The following is an 11,814-nucleotide window of genomic DNA, read 5'->3' on the forward strand; positions in this document are numbered from 1 at the left end:
CCATATCAGACCTAACCACAGAAAAAATAAATCAGCCCCAGCCATTACTCAATGCTATATTTTGGGGGTGTTCTTAATCTGGTGGCTGTCCATTTATTCAATTGCTGTTTGGGAGGTACTCTAGGTTTGGGCCATTCCTGAGCTCGAAGCCCTTCCCCGGCCATTCCAAGATCATCATAAATTGAAATACAAGATCATCATAAATTGAATGAAGTGGAAATATTGCAGAACCTGAGATATTTATTAATTTTATATAATAAATGTTCCTTTGCTGTCATATATCATCTCAGATTATAATGTCATGGAAAAGTTCATTTATTTCAGTAATTCAGCTCAAATTGTGAAACTTGTGTATAAATCTAATAAAGGAACTTGTGTTCCTGTAGCTAAATTGGTAGAGCAGGGGGTTCAATTCTCCAAGAACACATGATAGGTAAAAATTGATAGCCTGAATGCACTGTAAATCGCTTTGGATAAAAGTGTCTGCTAAATGCATACATTTAATTTAATTTAATTTAAATAAAATTCAGTGCACACAGACTCAAGTCCTTTGTTCTTTTAATTGTGATGATTTTGGCACACATTTAACAAAAACACACCAATTCATTATCTCAACAAATTAGAGTACTTCATGAGACCAATAAAACATTTTTTAGTGAATTGTTGGCCTTCTGGAAAGTATTTTCATTTACTGTACATGTACTCAATACTTGGTAGGGGCTCCTTTTGCTGTAATTACTGCCTCAATTCAGTGTGGCATGGAAGTGATCAGTTTGTGGCACTGCTGAGGTGGTCTGGAAGCCCAGGTTTCTTTGTGTCACGATCATTACATGGAGTGCCCATGAACTTTTGTAGAGGGCACTCCAATCAGGACAATTCCACATTAACCACCAGATGTCACTCGGACTCTAGCACCTCTTATCTGTTGCACCACACCGTAACTACATTTCCCATGAGTCTCTGCATCACAATCACCCTGCCACACCTGCACATCATTCCTCAGTCAATCTCCTTGCCACACCTGCACCTCATTTACACACACATATAAGCAGCACTCTCTGTGAATTCTTGATTTGGTGTGTCTGTCATTTCCGAGTATTTTCCTTGTGTTTGATCTCTCTGTGTACCTGACCTTTGGATTGTTTATACCGACTCTGATTCTCTGCTGCCTGCCCCCGACATCTGCTTGTTCCTGTTTTCGATTCTGGTTATCCCTATATACCTGACGCTGTTGCTGGTCATTGCCTGTCTGACCATTCTCATTAAAAGTTCTGCACATGGATCCGAACCTCTCTGTCTCATCATTACACTTTGACAGTGGCCTTCAGCTCATCTGCATTGTTTGGTCTCTTGTTTCTCATCTTCCTCTTGACAATAACCCATAGATACTTTGCTGGCCAGTCAAGCACATCAACACCATGGTCATTTGACCAACTTTTGGTGCTTTTTGCAGTGTGGGTAGGTGCCAAATCCTGCTGGAAAATGAAATCAGCATCTTAAAAAAGCTGGTCAGCAGAAGGAAGTATGGAGTGCTCCAAAATTACGGGTAAACGGGTGCACCATTGCAGTGACTTTAGTTTTCAAAAAACACAATGGAGCAACACCAGCAGATGACATTGCACCCTAAATCATCACACACAGTGGAAACTCAACACTGGACTTCAAGCGACTTGGGCTATGAGCTTCTCCACCCTTCCTCCAGACTCTATGACCTTGGTTTCCAACTGAAATACAAAACTTGCTCTCATCTGAAAAAAAGGACTTTGGACCAATGGCAACAGTCCATTTCTTCTCCTTAGCCCAGGTAAGATGCCTCTGACATTGTCTGTGGTACAGGGGTGGCTTGACAAGAGGAATACGACTACCATAGCCAAATTGCTTGACAATTCTGTGTGTGGTGGCTCTTGATGTCTTGACCCCAGCCTCAGTGCATTCCTTGTGAAGTTCACTCAAATTCTTAAATCCAGTTTGCTTGACAATTCTCACAAGGCTGCGGTTCTCTCGGTTGGTTGTGCATATTTTTCGTTCCACTCAACTTAACATGCTTTGATACAGCGCTCTGTGAACAGCCAGATTATTTGCAATGCATTTTTGTGACTTACACTCCTTGTGAAGGGTGTCAATGATTGTCAGAGACTATTATGAAGGCTCAGAAAACCATTGCAGGTGTTTTGAGTTGATTAGTCATGTCATCATATTCTAATTTGTTGAGATCTTAAATTAGTGGGTTTTTGTTATATGTGAGCCAAAATCACCACAATTAAAAGAACCAAAGACTTAGACTACTTCTGGCTGTGTCCATTTAATTTAATACATGACTTTTACAATTTGAGTTGAATTACTAAAATAAGTGAATTTCATCGACATTCTAATTCGAGAAGCACCTGTAGTTGTCTTGGTCTGTAGAGGTCCTTTAGGTGCTGAGCCACCATCTGAGCTGGATCCGAGTGACTGCAGTGACCATCTGATCTGGATACAGACTGGATCTGGTTGCTATGGTGACCTTGGCGTAAGAAATAAATAGACTAATATTAGCGTAGTTGCCATTCTTTGAACCATGTATCAAGCACATTGTGTTTTATGGGAAGTGTGTTCCCGCTTGCATTTTTTGCAGGCTAAAAATCTTTTAATGAATTTGAATTAGAAATGTGTCAGTATAAGCCAGGTTAAAGAGATGGGTCTTTAATCTAGATTTAAATTGACAGTGCGTCTGACAGAGTATGTTACGTAGGTTATTTCCACAGTTTAGGTGTCAAATATGAAAAGGATCTGCCAGCCACAATTGATTTTGATATTCCAGGCATCAAATTGCAGCGTACATGTAGGACTTAAATGCAATAAGCCTTTATTAGTAGTAATATTTTAAAATTTATACAAATGTTTAATACGGAGCCAGTGCAATGTTGACAGAATTGGGCTAATATGTCCTGGTTCTAGTAAGAACTCTAACTGCAGCATTTTGAAACCAGCTGGAGTTTGAGCTTGCAGAACAACTACTCAAAGCATTAAATAATCTAAACTTGAGGTCATGAACGCATGCATTAACATTTCTGTTTTTGAGCATAGGTCAAAATTACATATTTTTAAGATTGGAAAAAAAGGTGCCATTTTACAAATGCTTGAAACGTGGCTTTAAAAAGGAAAGACTGCCATCAAATAGCAAACCTAGATTCCTTACTGATGACGAAGATCTGACAGAGCAGCCATCAAGTCTTAGTGTTCTACATGCTGAGGTTTTAGGTCCAATAATTAACACCTGTTTTTTAGAATTTAGCAGCAAGAGATTACTCATCCATTTGTTATATATATTGACTGCGCATTCTGTTTGTTTTTCAAAATTGGGATGTTTCACCAGGTCGCTAAGAAATAGAGCAGAGTATCATCAGCATAACAGTGAAAGCTAACAACCTGTTTCCTGATGAGATCTCCTAAGAGTAACATGTAAAGAGTAATAGCTCTAGTACTGAGCCTTGAGGTACTCCATATCTCACTTGACATTGATATAATACCTCTTCATTCACTTCTACGAACTGATGGTAGTCCGATAAGTATAATTTAAACCATGCTAATGCACTTCCACTGATGCCAAAAGAAGGTTGTGGTCAATAGTGTCAAATGCAGAGCTAAGATCCAATAGCACTAATAGAGAGGTACAACCACAATCAAATAAGAGCAGTAATTTGTAACTCTAATGAGAGCAGTTTCAGCAGTATGACTGGAAATCCTCAGATAGTATCGTGGACATCTAAAAACTAGAGATTGGTCTAATTTACTTGTTATTTGGGGTCAAGTTGTGTGTGTGTGTGTGTGTGTGTGTGGGGTTTTTTTTTTTTTATGAGAGGCTTAATACACCCACTGTGGCTCACCATTAGCAACAAGTCCAGGAGACACTTCAACTCACCACTTGCCCATTCTTCTCCTTCTGCGACGACCTCAGATGTGTGAAGATAGGCTTCTAAAGTACATCATACTAATCTGTCATTTTATGGAGGATTTGTAGTGCTGAAGCTCTTGGCTCAAGAGGTTTTATCCAAGCAATGATCCATCCGTAGGCACATAAGCTCCCCAGCCACTTGGTTTTGGCCATCCATCGACTTCTGACAGCTGCTGCCGCACGAAGACCTCAGCAAGGTGGTAAATGATTTCTTCCACAATTGGGGAAAGACCTGCCTCTGGGGGGGCTTTGTGTCACTGGGGAAAGAGGTGCAGACAGCCAAATCATTCAGCCTGGAGAATGGATTTATTTCTTGTGCAATAGTGAGAACAAATAAAGGGATGGTCCCCTTAGCCTTCTCCTTTGAAAGTGCACTAGAAGGTGGAGTGAAGATGGCAAACTTCAGCCAGACAGTAGGGATCAAGCTTGACCAGCGGAGAGTTCCCCAGTTCTTCCTGGTTCTTTCTCATTAATCGCTTTCTGTAAGGTGGAAAAGCAAACCGAAGCCATACAGACAGTCACAAATGTCTGGACGCAGATGCTCTGTCTTAATCTTCTCCATCAGTGTATATATGGTGTTTATATTAAGTAGGAGATTGCTGGCCAGCTGCTGTGTATGTGTTGCCAGGGGTGACTGATGTCGGGACACTGGCAGTCTGCCACAATATTGTAGTATCAATCAATTTATGTACACAGGTGGTGTTTTTGAAAAAGTCAAAATACAGAAATATTATACAGTTAACAATTATAATAATTGATTAATTTTTTTAAATAATACTGTACAAATGGTTTAGGGTAAGAAAGATTTAAAAAAAGAAATTAACTCCTTTTTTTTTTTTTCACTGGAATGCTTGAAATTTGTCAGACGTGAAAGTAAGGACATTTCAAACGTTACAATATAAAATATTTCTTTTCATCAAAATAAATTAAATTTTGAAATAAATTAAAATAGAAAATGGTTATTTTAATACTAAATTTTCTTTTTTATAATATTACTTTTTTTTTACTGTATTTTTTATCAAACAAAAACAGAGACTTTCTTTTCCTTGTTCCAAACTTCTGACCTCCAGTATGTGTGTTATATACAGTAGACGTTATGTATAGTGGAATATCTATATGTATATTAAATAAATAAATAATGCATTGTCTTCTTTCACCTTTGACCTTGGCTGAAATGTGTCTGTCCCTCAGAAGTTGTGGAGGAGACATCAAAAAAAAGGGATGGGTCATGAATCCTTGTGACCTAGTTTTATCCCGAAGCGACCAGTGTGTATCATGTTGCCCTCTAGCGTTTACTTCCATGTCTCTAGCACAACGTGACCAGGACGACTTGTTGGCAGGATACTGTGAATGTAACTGATTGCACAACCATATATTATCCTCCTGGCATCTTCTGAGCACCACAGAGAATCTTTCAGTTCTAAAGGGCTCAAATAACATCCTAATTATATAAAGTCTGCTAACCCCGACACTGATTATTGAGGTTGAGAGTGCACTAAACATAGACTGATTCAGTTACAGTCACCTGGAGTCAGTGCTGTGGTCAAGACAAACACACGCCTGACCCCACGGTGAGGCTTTTCTCCTTCGGTCTGTCATATTTCACTGCTCAGTTGACCTGAACATTTGAACCGAAGACCGACTGTATAGCTTTGTATTTATTTTATATACCAGTTTGAAAGTTTCTTTGCAGAGTTGTTTTTTTTTTTAAATCTATTAAATACATATTTTACAATATTTAATATGAATCAACCTGATTACATGTACACATAAATACACAAATATTTTCAAGGGTCAAATCAGAGAATAATTTCTTAAAGTAACATCAGCAAAAATGCATAGATGCACATTATAGCATATGTGTAAAATTAATGTGTGTATCCTATTATTTTAACTTAATGACTTAATATATATATATATTCTTAATTTTTATATATATTGACTTAATTCAAACCAAAATTTTCAACCTTGCATTTTTCAGTACAGACTTTTAACTGTTAAAATGTATAGCATTTATATTGTTTTATTTTTGTTTGACTTTCTCTGTCCATTTATTTTGCCTTTTTTTTTTCATTGATTTTGGTTACTCAAACAGAATCAGTTTTCAATGTTTCGGTAAACTGTTGAATATAAGACACACACACACACACACACACACAAATGTCACAATGTATTAACATTATAAATATATATATATTTTTTTCATATGACCTTTATATGACCTTTACATGATAGTTGCTAGATACATATCACGAGCACGAAAAAGATTAATTCTGGTTTTAACAGTCTGATCGATTGTCGGTAGCCCTATTGAATTTAACATGTTTTCTTTCAGGTGTCATGATGAATTATGCAATGAAATCATATACACATCTAATGACAGGAGAATCCGAGTTCAACAGTTCATTAAGTACTTTTAGCTATATTTTCAATCGGTTAGTTCCAGTCCTTGATTCTGATTGGTCACCAGCTGTGTTTTCACTATGAAGCACGGTTCTGTGTATCACTGCAACACCCTGAGCAACATAAACAATCAATAATATAGTGTCAAAACTGTTCCATGAATTATGTATTTCAGCAAAATGCTGAATGCTGGCGTTATGTTGCATAATTTGCCTTTAATTCTGAGACCACAGCCTTCTTCCCATCAGTGAAACTCTTCTTGTGTGAGAGATATGTTGACGTGTGCAATGCACGCATCTTTGTGAAAGTCCACAGTTTCCAAAGTGTGGAGGAAATATTACTCTATTTGTTACACTAAAAAATGTTGGGTTGAATTTGTTAATAACATTTTTAACCCAAAAGTTGGATTAGTCCATACACCCCAGCATTTTTTAGAGTGTAGATGTCTGTTTAGATGTGATTCTGTGTTCATTTACACTGTACACTTGAAAACTTGCGCTGTACCAATTTGTCTGTTTTATACTAAAAGACGAAAAGTTTTAGTTTGATCTCTATAAGACGAGGCATGTTTTAGCTAAACATTCTCTTGCCGTTTACTATTACTGTCAGGATTTTGTAGTGGAAGGACTTTTTTATTGTGTGCTAACCATTTTATAAAAGCAATAAGGCACTCAAGGCGTGCTGTATTGTGAATAAGGTCACACTACACCCCAAAATACTATAAAAAGTAATAATGTGCGGTTATTGTCTTAAGGAACTATTTAAATGGTAAAATTATGTAGTCAGGTTTATTCTGTCTTATAAATGATTCAATAAATAATATATTTTTGTTTTTAATAAACTCAGTAGACTGAAATCATTAAGCACATTTTTGTATGTGTAACCTGTTAAGCATATATTTATGCCTGACACTTTCTTTGAGTTATTGGGCTATTTGTGATGTTTTATTTCTCTGTGTGTATTTGAGCGTGAGTGCGGTGCGGTGCGGTGCGATTGCTACAGCTGAGGTTTGGAAGCATGCTGTGGCCGCACATGTCCCAGCAGTGGAGAGGGAAGCATTAGTGGGGATTAGAACAGCAAAACATTGTCCAGGTAATCAACCAAACACGTGAAACATGCCTGCTGTCTCCGCACACAGCCCCATTTAGCCAACAGAACTGGGACATGGCGAGAAACGCATCACGAACATGACTGTAATAATACAGAAAGTAGCTGAAAGTTGGTCAGCTTGATACAGAGAAATCAGTTTGCATGGAAAGCTTAGCAAAAACCCAATGTAACATAAAAACATAGACAAAAAAAAGAGTTAATAAATTATATTTCTATTTTATATTAAAGATGTAAGATGTGTATTAAATGTAGCTGTAATCCATTACAGTTATAGAGAGAAAAAAAGTGTCATTAAATTACGCTTACACAGGATGTTAATGATTACAATGGGAGTCACATCTTTATAACTGATTTTTATTTGATTTCTCTCTCACACACACACACACACACACACACAAACACACACATACCATATACAGATTTAATTGATTTCATTCCCAAATTGCATTGACTGCTCTAAAATATAAGACATCAATGTCTCTGGACAAAGAATAAGACACATGCTTATCTGATAGCTGTTTTATTTTCTATTTGGGTTTATGTACATGCTTCATATTTTTTTTTCAAGGCATTGTTAGATTCCTGTTTTTCCTGTCCTATTTGCTATGCAAAGATTTGATGTCAACAGTGTGAGAGCTATTCAACTATTTCTTATCATTTTAAATTGGAGTTAGAATGATCTCAAAGTAAAACGAGGTGCTAAAGTCTGATTTTGCGATGACTGTGCTTTTTGCTAGTCTGACACGAATCAGAGCACTACCGTGAGGTTAACCCTACCTGCTTTAAACGTTTCAAAATGATTAACAGTTGAACACATCCGTTGGCGATTTAGAAAAGTGATCAAAACTCATCAAATGTGATCAGTAACATTAACAAAATATCTGAAACCGCTGCACTACTTAATACATTTTAGACAGGGTATCAAAATTTTTAGATAGGTTAATCTGTGTGTGTGTGTATATAACTGATCTTTAGAAATTGCAACTGTGATGAAGTTTAGATGTTCATATAAAAGGGAGATCTAAAGATGTAAAATTTGCTATTATTTATTTGATCAAGATACAATTATTCTTAAATGCTAAAGCCACGGTGCTAATAAAATAAAATGCAAGATGTTTTCCCTGATTCTCACTGGGATGCGTTTGTTTGAAATGATAAATAGCGATGCAGAATTACCAATTCCACCGAACACTTGGTTTTACCTGAAGAGTTACATCAAGAGATGAACGGGGCTGTGCGCGGCTGGCCATTCGGCCCGGTGTCACGTTGATTTCCAGTCTGGAGGATCACCCTGAAGACCCTCCCTCCCCACACCGCGAGATAAGAGGCACACAGATCATATGGGATTAGCGTGAGTCTAAAAGCACACGAGCAACTCTGACCCAATCCAAATCTGACTTGTTATATTGAAGGATTCTCAACTACATTGACCAGGACACCAGCAATCCTCCAGAGGAAGATTTAGTGTTTGGAGAGGCAATGAGGATGAAGATGTTGTTTTGCAGTCTGCTGTTTGTGTTGGGAGGAGATGTTCTCCTGGCCTGCTCTCTGAAGAACTACACGCTGTACGTGGAGAGACACGAGTGCGGTCACTGCATGGCCGTCAACACCACCATGTGCAGCGGAATGTGCTTCACACAGGTAAGAGCTGGCAGCTTCACAATACGATCATGGAGCATGCTTCTGGGATCTAATAATGTGTACAACAATTCGGACAACTGACCAGTTCCATACCAGAGATAAGCAGGTTTCATGATGAACGACGCTTTCAGTTTTATTCATTCTTTGACAATGAAGTGCAGAGCATCTGGTCCTGAATAAGAAATATTTAGATCATATTTAATTTACCATTGAATATATTTAATCATACATGAAAAAGCAATAACTTATGTTAAAAGTATAGTTAATCTAGCATATGCTTTTTGTGTATGTGGTGTGTGTTTGTATGTCATAAGGAAATTGAAACAAAGATATATATGTGTGTGTGTGTGTGTGTGTGTGTGTGTGTGTGTGTCTGTGTGTATATATATATATATATATATATATATATATGCGAGAGAGTAAGAGAAAGTGAATCAGAAAAATCAGAGTAGTATTCATAAAAAATGACTTGTTCTGGGGACATTACACACATGTGAAACACCACTAATAAGAACAGCTGTCTTTCATAAGCCATTTTATATTTTGTCCATGTTGTTTATGAACCTAAACATCAAAAGACGACATGTGAAATCAGATCATAATAATGTTACACACTTTCTTCATTATATAAAAGTACATCTCAATATAAATTGCATTATATAAATATATATAAAAGTACATCTCAATACATGTTGAGAATCGATGGGCAAGATGGAGCAAAGCTTTTGATTTCTTCTTTTGTATTATCTTGGATTTTTTTCTCTGCACACTATCTCATTGGTTTTAGAGGAAATATACTTTATTTATTACAATAAACAACAAGTAGAAATACACGATAGGCAATAATTAGTAATAAGCATAAATACATTCTGTTTGGCATTCATGTAGATTAGATTAAATATATTGCAGATATAAATATACTAAACATTCTATACTGTACTACTTTGTGTGTGTGACAGGACACAAACCTCAGAGGATTTGTGGGCAAGCGTTTCCTGATTCAGAGAGGATGCATGCATCGTTCTGTGGTCTATCATTCGGCTAAGATGCCCGGCTGTCCTGTCCACATCGACCCGCTCTTCTTTTATCCGGTGGCACGCCGGTGCCGCTGCACAAAATGCAACACTACCAGGAACGAGTGTGTTTACAAGCCCAAACACACTCCCAGCAAATGCTCCGAGCACCTGCGTGCCGTCTGACATCAGTCGACAAGGGGCTTTCCTCACAATAAAACTCAGTTCTGATAACCTTCTTTTAGAAAGTGTTTCTCATTTCAGCTATAGAGAGAGTAAACAATGTGACTGGTTTTGTAACAATGCTGTATATATAATATACACACACATACCAAATTCAGTTATAATGTCTTGATGAATATTGTAGGTGAGAGACAGTCTTTTTTCATTGTGGTTCTCCTGTCTGTATCTTTTTCACTATAAATGTCTGCATTCATCACTAAAGTCTCATTTACTGTAACTCTGTAAAAATAATATTCACACATTAAAAAAAACAAAAAAAAAAAAACAAGCATATGCTTCCATAGAAAAAACATTACTAGAGCACCAGAATAAACATACTAAACTAAAATAACAATTAAAATCTCCACATAACAATGAACTATTCTTACCTTGATCTTTTATGTATGAGAGCAATTTATTTGACTTCTTAGGTTACATCAGAAAGGCTTGCAAAATATATTTATATATTAATTGCACAGTTTGCCAACTACATACGTATGCATGTGTCTAAGGACAATGTATTTTTAAACTGTTACTGATTGATGATGGTGATGACTCACACATTTTATTACCAAAGTATATAAATAATGTCGTGAAAACTGAAAAATAAACATGAATCATAAAATTTGGTTTGGCATTGACATATTATGAAAAATGTATGCAAATTCGGGATCTGTGCGATGTATGTTCTCAGTGCCGCTTCCACAACTATCACAATCAGTTTTTGCCTTCATTAAGCTTTGACTAAAAAGCAGAACAGATCATTAAAAAAATGTCCAATTATTTATATGGTCATAACATAGCAATGTGGTTTCCAAGTGAAAGTGTATTTCTGTTGTGTTTAGGACATTTACCATTTTAAATATATAATTGATTTTCCTTTATTTGTCCAACATCCCATACTGATTCACTGTTGCATTAATTATTGTGATTTAGAATTTTCCTTAATAAATAAATAAATAAATAAAATATAACTAATACAAACAAACATAATTTTACACAATTAGATATAATTGTAATTAGCCTTCATAAAATGGGTTTATATTTGCAAATAAAATAATTATAATAATCTATAATTTACATTCAGTACTTTGTTGACTTTGACTTTCACTGCTTTTATCTCTAGTGATTTATGAAATATTTATTACAGGTGTACCTATAATCAGAGATTAAGGATCTTGAAATTGATTGAAAGTGTCTAGATCAAAGGTGCAATGATTTGTGATTCTCGGGACAAAATCAATATATAATATTTTGATGTCCAGACCAGGAACCTTCTATTTAGATCAGTACTATTTCTATTTCTATTTACTATTATATTACCATTTAAAAAAAGATATGCATGTTTCAGGTTCAGAACATTATATGCATGTAAAAGCATGCTCTGGAAGAAATCCAACATTACAAAAAAAAAAAAAAAAAAAAAAAAAAAATTATATTAATATTTCCTCTAAAATTTAGGAATGCACTTAAAGATACTGATCGAAAATC

General features: G+C 36.1%; 1 protein-coding gene across 1 annotated transcript; it reads left to right on the plus strand.

Moving 5' to 3' along the window:
* The first annotated feature begins 8,682 nt into the window (after window positions 1-8,682).
* LOC127944559 (thyrotropin subunit beta) lies at window positions 8,683-10,308 on the plus strand. The gene is made up of 2 exons (XM_052540580.1): window positions 8,683-9,088; window positions 10,048-10,308. Exons 1-2 carry the CDS (start codon window positions 8,927-8,929, stop codon window positions 10,285-10,287), a joined length of 402 nt encoding a protein of 133 aa, XP_052396540.1. The 5' UTR covers window positions 8,683-8,926; the 3' UTR covers window positions 10,288-10,308.
* Window positions 10,309-11,814: the final 1,506 nt, after the last annotated feature.

Source organism: Carassius gibelio, chromosome A23 (genome assembly GCF_023724105.1).
Source record: "Carassius gibelio isolate Cgi1373 ecotype wild population from Czech Republic chromosome A23, carGib1.2-hapl.c, whole genome shotgun sequence".
In the NCBI taxonomy this organism is placed as follows: Eukaryota; Metazoa; Chordata; class Actinopteri; order Cypriniformes; family Cyprinidae; genus Carassius; species Carassius gibelio.